Here is a 17,161-nt window from a genome sequence, read left to right as displayed (position 1 = left end):
GAGGGAGGAAGGGGACAAGGGTGAATCAGATGATCGGGTTGTTCAGGTTGTAAGAGAATAGTGATTATGTAGTAGGTGGTAGGAGAATAAAGAGACGAAGGAACGAGGGAGATGTATAGATATATGAAAGAATGGCCTTCAAGTGCAGATGTCTACTACTAGTATGATGTATACTATGCACTATGGCAGAATCACCACTGCCACTCTTCGCCCCAATCTATACAGTCATCCATAACAAAATAAGATAACGCAACGATGAACAAACACAAAAAAGAAAACATAGATCATCCAATGATAAATCCATGCCTGTTTTTGAGGAGTAAGGGGGACATCTCCTGTGTACCTGGTACATTTCTCTCTGGTTACTCCGGACTTGAATTGGTTGGGGAACAGTGGACCCAGCCAAGTATTGAGTACAACCAGGTTCCACCTCGAATAGAGATACCCCCACTGATCCGCAGGTCACGCGGTTCTTTTTTAGGCCGCGTCAGTGCGAAAAGAGAAGCAGTGAAGATCCACTTTCTTCTCGAATGTGATCCGTAGTGACGGAGTTGTACTTGCACTGTACACTATATTGGGGCCCCGGGTGGCAACTATGTATCGTGGTCCAATCAACTAGGCCCGGGTAAATTTCATCTACAGAAAATAACCCAATCTGCCCATTCTAGTATACTTTGCATGTGGAGCGGAAAAAGGGAAGAGTGGAATAATTCTTCCGTACGGGGGACTGTAGGCTATAGACGGGTAACCCCGTTTTATCCACGGTGGCTGAATTGAACAATTCAAACTGTGCTTGGCCCTTGGCATTGGTGATAGTCTCACAATACACAACGAACTACATTAATCAGGGGCCATTAAAGAAACATGCAGAATCCTTTTAGCTGTACTATTTAATGTCAGACTGCCAAGAGAATATTTTCACTAGGGCGCTCAATGATCCGCGCCAAGCGGTCGATCGGGCATTCGCCTACATGAAAGATTATGAGGTAACCATGATGCTCTTGGCCCTTCAAGTTGGGGGCGATGCAGAATACTACTTACACATATTGTGTCGATGAATGTGTCTTCTGCATGAACTTGAAAACAGACATACCGTCCATTGCTAGATACAGTCAGACCAGGGATGATGCTAAGTATGTTCGACCCTTCTTTTTCCCCCACTGCTGCGAAGCCAAGACGGACTACTGTCGTTGAAGCAGATGGGGGTAGGAATGATTGCAACGGGCCAAGACCCCAAGGGATGACGGATGAACAATTCAGTCTCAGTCTGCATTGCTTTTTCGGTCAAAACTCGGTTGGGCGTACGGGGGTTATGTTACAACGGTTCAATGTTGGAGTTTATTCTGTTCATTTTGGATTGGATGGGGTATCGCGATAATGGCGGCATCTTAATTGCTTAGGTAGTATGCTACAAAAGTACGAACATATAAGACGGATCTACGGATATGAGTATGGATATTGGCTAGGCTTATTGAAAGGGGTTAGATTCGGTCTTAAGTCCGATTCTGTCTAAGGGTGATCAACTGGGCCCCTATGTGCGTCAAGCCAAGAGATAAAGTTGGGCAGTGCTAGATGATCATTATTTGGCACTACACACATGCGCGGTGCCAAGCACGCATCTGTTGAGGGTTCAGGACGGAAATAAGTGCAAGGGTAGAATTAGAAACTAATGGTACAGGCCGACCACCCCCCTGCCTCTATCTACTTCCACAACTTCGACACGGCAACTTCCTTGTCGTCGTGTTTGTTGAGAATCTTGGCAGTGGCCAGATCGAAGTCTTCCTGTGTGACATGCACACGTCGCTCACGAAGAGCATACATACCAGCTTCGGTACACACACCCTTAAGCTCAGCACCTGAGCATCCATTCATTTTCTCGGCAATCTTGGTCAGGTTGATGCCTCGGGTCAGGTTCATAGACCGAGAATGGATCCGTAGAATATCCGCACGAGCCTCGACACTACACCGAACAAAAACTAGTTAGCATCGTACTACGAAATCATATCTTAGCGGGAAATCTGAGGGGAACTGACGATGGAGGGGGGAACTCGATCTTTCGGTCAATACGCCCTGGCCGTAACAAGGCAGGGTCGAGAATGTCCAATCGATTGGTCGCCATAATGATCTTGATGTTCTTGGTGGGCTCGAAACCGTCAAGTTGGTTCAGCAACTCCAACATAGTACGTTGTACCTCGGAGTCGCCGCCACCTCCCGATTCTATACGACTAGATCCAATACTATCGATCTCATCCATGAAGATGATACTTGGTGCGTGTTCACGGGCCATGACGAACAACTCACGCACCATCCGACTACCCTCACCAATGTATTTCTGAACCAATTCCGAACCGCTCACACGGATGAATCGACAGTCCGTGTGGTGAGCGACAGCTCGAGCCAGCAGTGTCTTTCCGGTACCGGGAGGTCCATATAGCAAAACACCCTTGGGCTGTGCGATACCCAGCGATTCGAAAAGCTCGGGGTGCTTCAGACCAAGCTCAATAACCTCCTTGATTTCCTTGATTTGCTGGTCTAGACCACCAATCATGTCATATGTACTGTCTGGGACCTTCTCCACCATCATGAGCGAAACGAGGGGATCGACGGAGGATGGCAGCATCTTCTCCAGCTTGTAGGAGTCAGACAAAAGCGCAACACGCTTGCCCACGTTCAACTTGGCGATATCTACACCGTCGGCAATATCGACCACTATAAAATGAGTAGTGTGTTAGACAGAGAACAAGGCTGGCTGGGTAGATGCGGCACCCTAGATCATGTATGGACATACCGTATTTTCCCTCCGGATGTACTTTCACCAAGACCTTCTTGGTACTCATAACCTTCACGACCTCACCAACGTACGAGCCAGGTTGCTGCAACAGACCGAGCTCCTCCCGCAACAGGCGTACCCGGGAGTTGTAATCATTGCGCTGTGCTTCTAATCGTCGTAGAACTGCCTGGCCTTGTATAATCTCGAGCTTCATGCCCTCGATCTTATTGCGGTAGTAGTTATCCAGCGCCATGTTGAAGTGATGACGCTATCGGAGAAGGAAGAGAGGAGCGGTCGACCCTGCTGACGTCCACAGAGGGATGAGACTTGCTGGAAGGATAAGTTTCCTATAAACCAGAAGTATATGATAGTAGGCTCAATCGGAGGGAAATGAGCGATTCGTGGGATGGACGGTGCAGGATGCAAAGAAAACGATGGAGGCTAAGATGAAGATGTCACCGATGAAGCTGTGGACCAGCTCTCTCGAAGCTGCGGGAACCAAACACATGATCTTGGAGCCTGGTTCTCCAGGTGTCTATGATTAGGCTATCACTTCTGAGCAAACATGACAAACACACAGCTCCCCATAAGATTAGTCATTAGACCCAGTGATTGGCCGCGAGCCATGGATCATCCGATTATTAACAGCGGGAGCTCTCCACGCGGATTTAATGATTGGGCTGATATGACAGTCAATATCGACCATTATCATCCATCCGCATCTCAGCTGATGCGATCATTGAGATCGGACCCGTTTCATCTGCCTCCCCGCCATGACATGACGTGAATTCTTTACTTTTGTTAATTTCTAAAGTCCTTGCAGGGTGCTTGGGTATTCAGTCCCACTTCTTGCTTTTTCTTTGACATTTTCTTTGCCCTTTCACCGTCCGAGCTTTTTGGTTGGGTAGGTTTCTTGTCATTCTATTATCTCGTTCCATTCGCTGGACAAGACTATCCAGATATGGCGGGCGACACAAAAGACCCCGAGGCTCCCGAGTCAAAACGGCCCTCAGGGATGTCAGGTAGTGATTACGCCTCGGTGTCATCCAATCCGGCTTTAAGATCAACTTCTTCTGCACGAAGAACTTACGGTGAGACCAGGCCCTCCGTGTAACGGGATAAGGGGAGAAAAGGGAAAGACTCGAGAAAATGGTATTAATTTCTATCCGCGAACAGGAACCCTGGATACCTCCTCCACTGAAGCAACATCTGACGTACGCCACGAAGAGAACCAGGAGGACTCCATGGGTCGCGCTTTCACCTCATCCTCCACAGCTCCCGATAGGCCTAGAAAGCCCTCGGTTACGCGCCGCATGTCCTCGAAGCGCCAAATACCCCACAAGGGACAAGAATTTTCCACCGACGATGATCTTAAGGAAATCGAAGAAGATGCCCTCCATCAATCCACCCAGCCGTCACCGAGAATTCGCCCCTTGCGTGCAACTTCCACCTTGAGGCGCCGTCCGAGTGCTCGACCCAGCCCGCTGATCTGGGGTGAATCGGATAATATCAGTGTGGATGAGACCGGCCTTCCGGAGCCGGGCTTAGAAGCCTCACTCGAGCTTCCATCACTGCGGCAGTTGGATGGCGGAAGCGATCTCGACAGCGTAGACGAGGATTCCCATAATGATAATCATGATGACAGCGACGAAGACGACGACGAGGAGGATGTGTCTAGTGATACCGAAAGCTTTACGCTCAAGGATCGGCAGCAAGCTATCAATGAAACCCATCCATTCGGTATTCGAATCTGGAAGCCGGCTTTGTATAAGAAAAGCCGATCGGTGGAAAAAACGGCCGAGGGCGATATTCATTCGTCTCCTGGGGGTCGTGTGAGTCCTATGCTATTCCTGACTAACATCCTGTGGTCTTTATGTTTTGGATGGTGGCTTGCCTTGGTTTCTCTAATGGCAGCGATCGCATGCTTTTTCTTTGCCTACTCCTCCAGTGCCCGAGCCTACGGAAGGGTTTTCTCGGGCTTATCGCGCTACCTACTCTACCCATTCGGCTCTTTCGTTCTTCTCCAAACAGATGAGATTTATGCAGAAGAGGATGAAGGTGAAGGCCGAAGCATCAGCGAGTACGAGCAATGGCAGAATGGGGATCTGGAACATGGTCGACTATTCTTCGGACCTCGTAGGGACCGATCGCTTGTTGGGCGTCGACGGAATAGCGTGGATTCTGCTGGTGAGCAAGATAGTCTGCTAGGACGGCCTCTGCGAGGAGAGCGAGAAGATTCACAGTTTCACCACTCCAAGCGTCGTCTCTTCGGCCGCGGTGAATGGACCACGGGCCGAGTTGTGTTCTTCATATTCTTCTACTTCTTAGTGGGACCCTTGACACTTATGGTGTCGCTAATTTGCTGGTTACTGGTCTTCTTTATTCCAATGGGCCGCGTGACACTGGTTCTGGTGAGCCACCTGCGGCGCCATCCTCTTGCCTTGTCTTTTCACTCGGACACCTCATATTCACGACTTAGCTCTGGATCTTCCTCGCCCTCCATCCTCTTATGTACCTACCGTGCTGCAGGAAGCAGGTACTGGAAATACACTATCGATGGCACTAATATCTTCTTTATTAATCTGCTGAGTGTTGTCCTTTTTGTCATACTTGACTACCATTTCCTGGGCAACTTCCTAGGCATAAAGACATGGCTCACCCATCCAGGGCTCATCTTTACTCTGGCCTTATTTTCGATTATTCCACTGGCCTATTTCATCGGTCAAGCTGTGGCTTCCATCTCCGCCCAATCATCCATGGGATTAGGTGCCGCGATTAATGCATTTTTCTCGACTGTGGTAGAAGTATACCTCTACTGTGTTGCTTTAACAGAAGGCAAAGCCCAACTTGTGGAGGGAAGTATCATCGGAAGTATATTTGCCGGTATCCTTTTCCTCCCCGGACTATCAATGTGTTTTGGCGCCATCAAGCGTAAAACCCAGCGGTTCAATGTCAAATCCGCCGGTGTAACATCAACAATGCTACTATTTGCTATGATTGCAGCCTTCGGACCCACTCTGTTCTATCAGGTCTATGGCAGTGTGAGTGACTAGGGTTTTCATTTATAACCGAGGTTTACGTGCTAACATCGTACTACAGCACGAACTTAATTGCCATGCTTGTGTAAGACTAGCCGGCGAGGACAACCGAGATTGTCGACAATGCTATTTCTCTCAGACAGCGACATTCCAGGATGCATTCTACGAGAAAGCTGTTCAACCGTACGCATGGGCTGCGGCTGGTTTCCTTTTCCTGTCGTACATCATTGGTCTTTGGTTCACCCTAAGAACCCACGCTGCTTTAATCTGGGCCACCGAAATTGAAGAAAAAGAGAAGAAGGCAGCTGCGGCTCAAGCTGCTCACGATTCAGCATCGTTTGAACCCAGACATATGCTCTTTTCAGGATCGGCCGAGGCTTCCGGGGCACTAGCCAGCCGCAAAGACTCGATCAGGGAAACTCAACTGTACAAGCGGATTCTAGGACAATCATTAAGACAAGTCGGCCTAGAAGATGAAAGTGGCAACAATTGGGAGCAGTGTGATAATGTTTCGGAGAATCGGAGCAGTATACCTCATCTAGTACCCCCATCGAGCAGCGGCGACAAAGACCGCAAGATTCCCAAGGCTATCCACGGGCTTACTGGGGAAGACAACGAGCGTCTTGTACGACAAGTCACAGAGGTTGCAGCAACTGCAGCCGCAGTGGCGGCTCGCGATGCCGCTCGAAGCCGCAAACCTGCTGGTCAACAAACTGCTGGGCGTCATGCTGGTCGTGCCTTGGCAGAGCAAGCAAAACAAGCTCAAACCCAAGCCTTAGACGAAGTCGAGGACATCGGTGTTGCTGTCGAAGCTAACCACACTGCTGGAGGTCATGATGCTCCAAATTGGAGTAAAGCTAAGAGTTCCATTATTCTGCTTGGAGCAACCTTGCTGTACGCTATTATTGCAGAAATTCTTGTCAACACGGTAGACGTGGTATTGGAAAGCGTTGATATTGACGAAAAGTTCCTTGGTATCACACTTTTTGCTCTGGTCCCCAACACCACTGAGTTCCTTGTACGTTTTTACTTACTCTCTTATTGCTAGACTACCTTTTGATCACGGTTGCTAACTACTTTCACTAGAATGCTATTTCGTTCGCAATGAACGGTAATATTGCCCTGTCCATGGAGATTGGTTCAGCGTACGCATTGCAGGTCTGCCTACTGCAGGTGCCTGCTCTTGTTTTATTCAGTGCCATATACACCAGTTCCATGATCCCATCAGAGCTCGCAAAGCACTCTTTCAAGTATGTATTCTCTCTTACTGGCCGTGAATGTGCACCTAGAATACCACTGCTGACATTGTCTCTCCCCAGCCTCATTTTCCCTCAATGGGATATGATTACCGTGATCCTGTGTGTCTTCTTGCTTTCGTACGTATACGGCGAAGGAAAGAGCAACTACTTCAAGGGTTCCGTCCTGGTCTTGACGTACCTGGTTGTTGTGCTCGGCTTTTATCTGTCAGGTTATAGCAATATGGACAATATGGGCGTGGACCGATTTGACACGCTTGCTCTGGGCGCTAATGGCCCCGAGAAGTTCTATACAATCGGTCACACTCGTGCAGGTAGGGCATATTAAATTCAGCACAAATGTCTATTACCCTGAAATTACCTAGACCACATGGATGCACAGTATGTATCGTGGCGAGGGGTTTGTCTTATATCTGTCATCTTGTGCATAGCGTGAATGTGTTTATACTTGCCTACCCTTTATGTCCTTGTTCATCTCCATCGGTCGCTGCTGGATGGGGTTATCGGCTCTGTGTAGGTTATAGCTCTACTACCTACCCTATCTAATGTCAGCAAGACTTTTGAGCTATTATTCAATAGATGACATAACCTAGTACAATAGATAGAACTTAGAATGATGTACCCGTACATATATTTAGAGATTTTATGCAATATAATTATTGGCTTTTTGGAAATCCAAGTTTGCTAACTCCTCAATAACCAACCCAGCGTAATTTTGCGTCTCGTTTTTTCTTATCTTAGAATAATACGCTACTAACAAAGCTCATTAATCTTAATTTTAATTCAAAATGGAAATGGAAATGAAAATGAAAATTAAAACCAATCAATTCAAATTTCAGTATATGGTGTTTAGTGCGAGCCCCAATCACCAACTGCTTCATCCACCAGCTTCCGATACTGCTGCTGCTTAAAGCACTGCTCCAGGAAAACCTGGTATTTGGCTTGTAGAAGAGCTTTCTCTTTCGCATCTACTGTGGGCGCCACTTTTCTCCCAGGCTTGCTCATACGGTCCATAATACCCCACAGAGACTCTGTTCTTCCCTCATCATCGGCACTAGCAGCCTTCGCACCAAGCATAGCAGCACCGTGACATACAGCAGCATGAATATACCTAGGAATCACAACCGGCATATCACAAGCTGATGCGATGAGGTCAACCAAAATATCGTTTTGGCATTGTGAGCCTGACATGAAAATCGAAGTAATCTTGTGGCCGGCCTTGTTCATTGTCTCGACAATTTGTTTGGTCTGCAATGCGATGAATTCCAAGGTAGCATAGTAATAAATGGCAAGACCTTCGACGGTTTTATCGCTCGTTAATCCGAAAATAGATCCGGACATGTTCGGATCCGCAATAGGAGACCGATTTCCCCACAGATCACCGTAGAAGAAGAAGTGTTTACCCAAATAGGATATGGATGGGGCGTTTTGGTCTTGCTTCATTTCCTTGAGGTGCTCGTTCAGGTATTCGTAAATATTGCTGTGATAGCTTTCGGCAGTTGATAAGGCTTGGTTGAATGCCGGGTGTGTTTCAATGACATGCTTCAGCAATTCGCCTGTAGCAGATTGTCCACCCTCCGCCATCCAATACCCCGGAATAATAGTATCTCTGTAAGGACCCCAGACACCATCAACGAAGACAGGATCCGGAGACATTGCCAGATGGCACGTCGATGTTCCTGCCACAGCAGCTAGACGAGAAAAGGCCTGTGCCGGATCGTTTTTGGCAACCTCACTTTTTAGCTGGGCAGCATCTAGATCAACCTTGGCTCCAACTGTACCGATCCACCCAGCATAGGCATCGATGACACCGCTACCAATAGCAATACCAGCGGGTAATCCTAGTTCTGCAGCAGCCTTTTCGCATAAATGGCCGACAAGCTCACCAGCACTCAAGTAGTCACCATTCTGCGTAATTATATTAGCGAAAGTGTCACTATCTTTTATCAGGGAGGGCTCACCACCCCGTCAACGCCGCCCATGCGCTTGAAGTTGTCTTCTGTCAAATCTCCCAATCCAATCTCATGTAGGAAGTCCTCCTGCCACCCCTTTACACTCCCATCAACTCCAACAGGAACATATCCCTGTTTGCAGACCACGCTACAGAAGCTTCGCTTCTCATTACCCGTTGCGATATGCGTGAGGGCATCTGCTAGATCGAAGAATTGGCACTTATCAAAAAGTTCCTTCGGCATGTGGTTCTTTAGCCAAAGAACCTTTGGAACTTCCATCTCAACAGACATTTTCCCTCCAACGTATCGGAGGAGATTGTGATTTGTAGCGTTTATTTTGGCCGCTTCGCTCACGGGACGATGGTCTAGCCATAGAATGACATTGCGGTCTGTGTCGAAGTTCGGACCAGTCACCGAGATTGGTTCGGCGGTTTCGTTGTTAAATACAGATAGTGAGCATGTTGCGTCGAATCCGATTCCTCGCACTGTCTCTGGCTTGATGTTATGTTGGCTAATGGCACGTTGCACTACTATGCAGATACAACGCCAGATATCGGAGGTGGATTGCTCCTGTTAGATGCAATTAGCATGGAGATGTAGGAATGCGGAAATGCTTATTGGATGAGCTGTACATAGAAGCCGTGCTCTGGTTGCCAGAGTCCAATGTTCTCCGTGGCTAGGCCGACAATGTCTCCTCTGCCGTCGATGATACATGCTCGCGCACTGCCTGTGCCCACATCTATACCGATGAAATGCTCTGCTTTCACGGATATATCCTCTCGGGAACCCAGAGAGGCTAGTCGGGAGCTCTCGAGTGAGGGTTTGCGGTAAGGTTGCGAGTCCGAAGCCATTGTTTTGCTAAGGTTGTCGGAGCTTTATGAGTAAAAAGTGGTGCGGGGGAGAAGAGGAGCTCTGCGACGGAGTGGCGCAGATTAGCTTGCAGGGTCGGATGTATCTTGAAGTGGAATCAAATCTCTCACAATGTCAGCTCAATTGAGGTATTGTAGAACGTCTAGTAGTGAGGAAGCTCTTCAGAGAAAGCAATGGAAGGTAATGATCGCATCTGAACTTCCGAGATGGAGCACAAACTTAAGCCTGTGGGGTAAAATACTACGATAGGGAACTTTGGGTCCACGGCTGGCATTTGCTTGAAATTGTGTATATAAAAGGGTTAGATATGGCTATTAATTTATCTTGTTATACTCAATAAAGACTTTATGGCAGATATCTGATGTCACAACGTCGTCAGCAGAATTTAAATGGACTCTATACTTCAAGTTGTACCTTGCACGCACTATGTAGTGGATACCAGTTGACAAGCCGATAGGGAATAGCAACAACATGGGTCCGACCGCCCCAAACTCCCCGAACTTCCAGCTCCAGCTCCATCACTCCTCTTCAATCATCCACCCGGCAACCATGTACCTCCTCACTCTCCTAGGAGCAATCTCGCTCCTAATCGCATCCGTCATCGCCGACACCTCAGATATCCTATACTGGCCCGTTGGATCCGCGCAACCTTCTCTCCTGGCGCGCGTCACATACGACCCGACCACACTCACCTCTGAACTGGTATCATACCACCAGCCCTCAACCTCTGGCGACGATCTCGTTCGCATCGGCCTCTACAAATCAAACCCCTCAAACCCGAAACAATGGACCGGTAGTCTTGTCTCAATGTCCGTGCTGATTGGCGATGACGCCCAGCCCACTTTCCGTCTTCACCTCGGTCCTGCGAATGATATTTACCACGTTTCTTTGGCTGCTTCTGCGTCTACGATTACGAAGGATGTTTCTGGGCCTCAGGTGCAATTGGTTGTTGCTGAACAGGGTACTCAGCCTCATCTTAATCGGCCGGTGGTGGTTGGACCTGATGGAGCTAACCCGGAGGAGGTACCGGAGAAGAGCTTTTTGCAGAAGTAAGTCATTTTTCGTTCTTTCTACGTTATGTGTTGGAAGTGTGCTAATGTGGTTTTTGAATAGGTATTGGTGGGTGCTTTTGATTCTTACTTTCTTGACTATGTCTGGCGGTGGTGGCGGTGGAGAATAGACTTGGACATAGAAACAGAAGAGTATAATACCATTCTTTATGAACAGAATAATAAAAATAGCTTGCGGTACTTTTCATAAACTCTTCTTTTGTAAGGCGCTGTCAGATTGTCCCACGAATTCCATTAATTGAGAAAAAGCAACAGGCACGCTATGCATTTGGTATCAAAAATTGAACTGGCGAGAAATAAAAGGAAAAATGGAAAGGGAAAGGGAAAGGGAAAAGAAGCAAGGCTTCATCCCTCAGACTTCGGAATGTCGATTTCATGCTTTTCGAAAGCTTGAATACTTCGCCCATCAGGTTTCAAATGAAGAAGCATAAGGCCTCGATCCGTAATCGCAACTAGCTCATTCTCCTTCTCAGTGAACTGCAATTGAGAACAAACCGCATTCAAGTGGATTATTGCCGGTCGAAGTTCCGGATACCCCCCTGGTGTCTGCCATGATTCAGGATAAAAGCCATCATCATCACCTTCGATTAACAGATTTGGCTCCAGAGCCCAGACAGATATAGTCTTCCAGCTAGCCATCGCAACCCGAGTCTTTTGATTGGAATATGCAATCAGAGATCCGAGTGAGGTGCTATTCTCTTGGAACCCTCCTAACTGTGCCATTATCTGCCATTCATTGAACCGTCTTCCTCGCTCGAGATTCAACTCGTGACCACAGCGGTTGAATCCGGGGAAAGCCTCGGATCTGAGCAGACAGGCTACAGACCAGTGCTCTATTCTATGAGTCGCTATCCCGACCGCAAAGTACCGCCAGCGACAGCGAGATCCGAGCGTTCCATCGCCTGCTTGATGGGTACCGAAGAAGGGGATCCCGATTGAGAAACGAAGCGAAAGGTCGCTTCTGAATGTTACGCGACAGCCGTTCTCGCTCGCAGGTGGATATAACTGGCCGACAGGGGGAGTCCACTGAAGTCTATGGAAGGAATCATAGAGCGTCTTTGCCCTGTAATGGTATAGTAGTTGTTGGCCTTCATCGTTGAATGCGATTTTAACCGGGGCACCTCTCCCGTCAGATTCGCGGTCACCATCACTATTATCGGTGGTGTCTGTCAAAACACATGAGGAGTATTTGGAGACAACTAGGTATCTTTCGTATCAGTATTCAGAGAAGAAGATGATCGTTTAGTGTATACAGTGAATGGAGTAAGACGAACCGATATGCGCCGATTGATCCTTCCAGTTTGCATCTGTCCGTAGGTAATCATATTTCTCTTCATCGTCCTCAGAATTTTGCGCGGTATAAAGAACCACTTGATGATCATGAGAATGCTGCATATGCTGCCATGATATCGCGAAATGGTCTCCATGTACAGCGAGACTTAAAGGCTCGTGACTATTTTGTTCTGGAAATCCGTAGACTTCCACGATCGTGCTTTCAGGCGCAATTTCATGAACACCACTGCTTCCATGATCTAGCCTATGACAGCTCAGATAAATCTTCCCATGAGGACTAGACTGTATCGCCCTCTTTACAAATGGATGGCTCATATCTAAGTCCTGATCAAAGTTAGGCCGGAAACGATGCAGAACATAGACTTCCGGGTCATCAAAAACCGTGTGAAGAATTTGAACATCCCCAAATTTGCTCGCAGGGGTATTAAATCGGTGTTGAAGAGATAATACTCCGTTGTGAATACCCACAAGATAAACCGTAGGGTCATCTTTGAAAACTAGCAGGGAGTGCTTGGCGTCTTCTGCATGTATAAATGAAGATGCTCTGGTATCAAGTACTTTGCCCTTGAATTCGATCATTTTGCCTTCATATTGGTATTCGACACCAAACAGCTGCCGTTGACAGCGCTGTAGAAGAATCTGGAACAGCTGTTTTGTTGTGAGAGGTCCCCAGTCCCCAGCGTCTCCAGGTGTCTGGCTGAGCTGGAACAGAACGAGATCCCGACTTGACGAAGCAAGGTTAAATAAAGCATGGCAGCTGTACGCAGCTTGCAAGAAAGCTGAGGCCTCGCAACTCCGCAAGATGAGCTGAATCAACTCAGGGGGAAGCGAGAGCAACATTGCGTTAATGATAGGCGGCAGGCTCAAGTTGATAGATAACCTGAGATATTGTGAGAGGAAGATAGAAATGAAGAAGAAGAAGAAGTGTTGTCGAGGTTGTAGTGTGGTTCCAGGTGGCTTGTTTTATGTATAGAGACAAACGGCGGACCCTTAGGCAGGCGTTGCTTGTTGCCTGGGGCTCAAATAGTTAGAGCGTGAGACTAGATTTGGTGGACTTTTCAGGCAGAGATGGCCTTAATCAAAGTGGAGATTCAGATTATGGGACTTGGCAAAATTTGATTCTAGACCTTAGTACTAAAACTTGTGGACACGATATACCCACAAATGTGCACGGCTTGGTGAATATAATGAAGTTCTTTCTTCATTGGATACGATCGGACTTCGCCAGCTCTAGAGTTTGACCGTGTCGGGATAGGCCGTACACGGCCCCAACCTCGCATACTACCCCTCACAACCTAAATAAGTATATGCATGGAAGGAAAGTTTATTTACTAGATCTTCTTTTTTAAATACATGATAGATACACTAGTAGTAGATCTGCACGGGGCCATGCAGGAGTTTAAAGAGCTTTAAGGATTTGAAGATGATTGGGGGCGGTCATTTATAACATATTGGTTGTTAGACAGAGGAGAAGAATCCATGAATTGAAGATTGAATTGAAGATTTGAAATGAGAAGCAATTCGTATATCTATCGCTAAATTCAATGCTTTTAATGTCTGATCAAGTCATGAAACTCCTGTTATCATCCCCCGCCGCATCCCAAAAAGTCCAAAAAAGCAAGACAACACCGAAAAATGCATCTTTTCCTTAGATCATGAGTTCAGGAAAGACGAAGAAACAACAAAATGGGTATAATCATTCAAGGGTTTGACATCAAGAAGACTCGTTATCCATTCGAGTAACAAGCCATTCGAGCACGCTTTCGTAGCATAGCACATATTGACTCAGATTCTGCACCATACTTGGTCGCTGAGTCCGGAAATCTTCGACAGCCTTGCGAATTAAGTCGCGATGGTAATCCTTCGTCCATTCGGGTGATTCTGAAGAATGTGCATTCGAGTTTTGTTGCCGCTTGAGCATGTCCAGCACGCTATCAACCGTACAAAAAGTACCGGTACGGCCACAGCCTGCACTGCAGTGCACCAAGACTGGTCGCTGACCCTTGGGTTCGGCGTCTTGGCTACTAAATCCAGAGTTGCTGCTAGCACGAACGGCTTTGTTGCATTGCTCAATTAGAGTGAGTAGATGCGCTGGCTGTGACGTTGTTCCGAAATCGGGCCAGTAAGGATAATGGAGCTGTGTGATATCCCGAAGGGGTTGGAACGGCATTTCTGAGTGGTAAAGACTGAAATGTCGCACGGTAATGACAGGATTCTCATTATTTCCGTCAGGAGATTGACTTGGTTTGCCTGCTGCACTCTGAGATTCGACATGAATAGATTGTTCGGAGTAAGCTTTCACTTGAAATGGTCCATAACTCCCAGTCTTCCAGTATGGATGACTTTTCACCTGTCCTCGTTCTACCTCGGCAGTCAATGAAACGAGGACCCGTACGTCTTGTTCCCAAACCACTCGCCAGAAGTCCTATCACCAATCTGTCAGTATGCAGTCCCTAGATAAAAGAAGAAAGCACGGAGAGAGCTGTAGAATCTTACATTAAATGTATCAGGCACCGGGGCTTGCGTGGCAATATATTGGCGGTTGGTAAATTCAGCTCGGACATGATTGGCGTTGACATAGTCACAATCGCCTAGGCGGACGCCTTCGAGCCGAACGCGGGAATGTTCAAACGGATAAATATCGTTGTACCGGTTTTTGGTGCCCTTTTCAATACCCGCTACTCTGTATTTCTTAGACGCGCCCCCGGTATCCGCGGAAGGTCCATCGTACGACAGCGCCTGTTTCATGCGCTGCAACTCTTCCTTCTCCAAATCGAGAAACGTCTCCGAAACCAAGCGACCTTGATCTTTGGTCTCAGAAGCATTTTGAATCCAAGATGGAAGCCGCTTTCGCTTGCGTTCTGTGAGGCCCTGTGGTAATCTCAAAGGAATTTGACCGACTCCACCCAACAGATCCATGTTTTGTCGAATGTTGCTGAAAAAGGGATTGACTGCCGATGATGACTCGGGCAGAGCACAGCCTCCAACGACAGGGGCTATTGATGGGAGATCGATGCTCATGGGGGATCTTTTCTTAGTAGGTACATTGGCCGGCTGCAACTTTGGTCGGTGAAGCAAGTCTGGGAAGTGACTCGAGAAGTCTTTGAAGCCACCCTGCAAGATCATCCCCTCGCCCGTCCAGCCTTCGAGTTGAAATTTGTTGATGACATTAGAGAGGGGAACGGCATCTTTCGGGTCAGTTGTCGCAGAATCATAGACGATGATGGCCTTGCATTCTTTCCACTGCGCAAAATGTCGCTTGTCATGATCACTGGTGAATGTGTTTTCCAATTTCTGAGTGTCAAACGACCTGCGCTTCAGCAGAGTGGTTGGAATACAAAGATTCAGCGAGCCACTGATATTGCCTTTTGAGAAATGAGCAAAAGGTCGAACATCTAATAGAAGAATGCCACGTGGGGAAGATCGAAGCAGTTCAGCACTACGATCAGCTGAGATCCACCGAGAAGGTGGAGAGGCTTCCGGTACAGAGGCTGGTCAAATGTTAGATTTATGACCATTATCAGCCTGCGATGGGGAGCGCTGGGGTTTACTTACCGAGTGAACTTTTCCTATTTGGAGAACTTAATGGACCAGAAAAGCCGTGAGACCAACTCGCCACGTTTAATTTCTCGGGAGATTGATTACCATTAGATGAATAACCCAACGATTCTCGTCGGTCTTTATCAAGGTCCGATTCTGTTCTCAACAAATTGACCAAACCCTCTGACATCGACTCTTGTGAATAGAGTTGTAATTTGGTGGGACTGGGCAATGATTGTGCAGGTTGAAACGAGCTCCAGTTCTTCTGTGTATGGAATCCGGGATTGGAGTTGGGTGAGTTATGCGAATGCCCAACCGCGATACCAAAGTAATTCGGGCTGGGCTTGTCCGAGGCGTTGCTGACAGAGTGCATGCCATTCGTAGGTGAGGGTCGAGCGTTATGAAAAGGTTGGGGGCTTGGGTTCTCCAGGGTAAGTGTTTGTGTCGCCTGTCCCCATGGCGAAGATGGTGATCGCCCTGGGCCCGTCATGGCAACTGGTCTTGCTCCCAGCGCTTATGAATCGAGGGGAAGTAGGATAGAGTTAACGAAGACAGGTCACACCATTTGTCTCTGATTTGTGATATGGAATATTGGCGGGATAGAAATTGAGAATCACCAAGAACTCAATATTGGGTTGGTTGGTTGATCGGTTGGTTACTAATTTAGGTGACGGGAATAGTGAAAGGAGGTTTAGGTGTTCATGATTGCATTTTGCTAAGTCGGATTTGGGAGAGGGGGGGAAACCAAGTTAAAAAATAATAACTGACGTAATATGGGTCGGATGGCGTTCGAGGGGGCTTGCGGCTTGCGGCGAAAAGAGTCCAGCCAAAAGATGACCTAATTAGACCAATGGAAGCAAGATTGAAGGGATACCACGATGGCAGGGGGGGGAAGAAGCATAAACCGTCTAGTGGAAATGGGGTATGGACCGAGCGAGACCAATAGAAGTGATCAGCGAAGCGGACATCTGGAAAAGAAGCGAAAAACGCCCATCAAGTCTCCCTTATGACGTGATGGTGGGGATCACGGGTTCGGTCACTCCTCGGTTCGAGTACAGCTGGACAAACTGGGGACAAACCAGCATGGGGATGACTGGTTCAAATTGTTTTAAATAAATAAAAAATGGAGATTAGCAATCTCAGTTTGAGGTTCTTGGGATATCATAGCTGTTGAACAGTGAGTATATCCTGTACTATGAACTGTGTAAATCTATAGCTACGGAGGACTCCCGCGCCTTTGGGCTAGACTTTTATTCTTCCGTTATACATAATTTTCCAATTTCAAAAGGAACTCCGCTCTAGCTACCAATAGGTAAGTTGCACGGACTCAGGATGACCTTTGCAGGTCCACACACACGCATATGCATACAGA

The 17,161-nt window shown here is 47.5% G+C and overlaps 6 protein-coding genes across 6 annotated transcripts; 2 read left to right on the top strand and 4 right to left on the bottom strand.

Moving 5' to 3' along the window:
- Positions 1 to 1,701: 1,701 nt before the first annotated feature.
- On the bottom strand, positions 1,702 to 3,023 carry N7478_009088 (proteasome regulatory particle base subunit RPT6; the record flags this gene model as incomplete). Its single annotated transcript, XM_056925302.1, has 3 exons — positions 1,702 to 1,960; positions 2,034 to 2,709; positions 2,789 to 3,023. 3 exons carry the CDS (start codon positions 3,021 to 3,023, stop codon positions 1,702 to 1,704), a joined length of 1,170 nt encoding a protein of 389 aa, XP_056778028.1.
- A 708-nt stretch (positions 3,024 to 3,731) lies between these two features.
- N7478_009087 (calcium/hydrogen antiporter) lies at positions 3,732 to 7,392 on the top strand (the record flags this gene model as incomplete). The annotated part of the gene is made up of 6 exons (XM_056925301.1): positions 3,732 to 3,861; positions 3,947 to 5,811; positions 5,870 to 5,893; positions 5,948 to 6,826; positions 6,895 to 7,058; positions 7,128 to 7,392. The coding sequence occupies 6 exons, from the start codon at positions 3,732 to 3,734 to the stop codon at positions 7,390 to 7,392; spliced, it is 3,327 nt and encodes a 1,108-aa protein (XP_056778027.1).
- Positions 7,393 to 7,913: 521 nt separating this feature from the next.
- N7478_009086 (FGGY-family carbohydrate kinase) lies at positions 7,914 to 9,867 on the bottom strand (the record flags this gene model as incomplete). The annotated part of the gene is made up of 3 exons (XM_056925300.1): positions 7,914 to 8,972; positions 9,026 to 9,586; positions 9,649 to 9,867. The coding sequence occupies 3 exons, from the start codon at positions 9,865 to 9,867 to the stop codon at positions 7,914 to 7,916; spliced, it is 1,839 nt and encodes a 612-aa protein (XP_056778026.1).
- Positions 9,868 to 10,357: 490 nt separating this feature from the next.
- Positions 10,358 to 11,066, top strand: N7478_009085 (uncharacterized protein; the record flags this gene model as incomplete). Its single annotated transcript, XM_056925299.1, has 2 exons — positions 10,358 to 10,935; positions 11,000 to 11,066. The coding sequence occupies 2 exons, from the start codon at positions 10,358 to 10,360 to the stop codon at positions 11,064 to 11,066; spliced, it is 645 nt and encodes a 214-aa protein (XP_056778025.1).
- Positions 11,067 to 11,301: 235 nt separating this feature from the next.
- Positions 11,302 to 13,089, bottom strand: N7478_009084 (F-box domain protein; the record flags this gene model as incomplete). The annotated part of the gene is made up of 2 exons (XM_056925298.1): positions 11,302 to 12,155; positions 12,231 to 13,089. 2 exons carry the CDS (start codon positions 13,087 to 13,089, stop codon positions 11,302 to 11,304), a joined length of 1,713 nt encoding a protein of 570 aa, XP_056778024.1.
- Positions 13,090 to 13,963: 874 nt separating this feature from the next.
- ptpA (uncharacterized protein) lies at positions 13,964 to 16,279 on the bottom strand (the record flags this gene model as incomplete). Its single annotated transcript, XM_056925297.1, has 3 exons — positions 13,964 to 14,674; positions 14,746 to 15,740; positions 15,805 to 16,279. 3 exons carry the CDS (start codon positions 16,277 to 16,279, stop codon positions 13,964 to 13,966), a joined length of 2,181 nt encoding a protein of 726 aa, XP_056778023.1.
- Between the last annotated feature and the right edge of the window lie 882 nt (positions 16,280 to 17,161).

The sequence above is a fragment of the Penicillium angulare genome (assembly GCF_028827245.1).
Source record: "Penicillium angulare strain IBT 27051 chromosome Unknown utg000005l_segment0_segment0, whole genome shotgun sequence".
Classification (NCBI taxonomy): Eukaryota; Fungi; Ascomycota; class Eurotiomycetes; order Eurotiales; family Aspergillaceae; genus Penicillium; species Penicillium angulare.
Note: the sequence above shows the minus strand (reverse complement) of the source record. Positions and strands in the feature narration are given on the sequence as shown.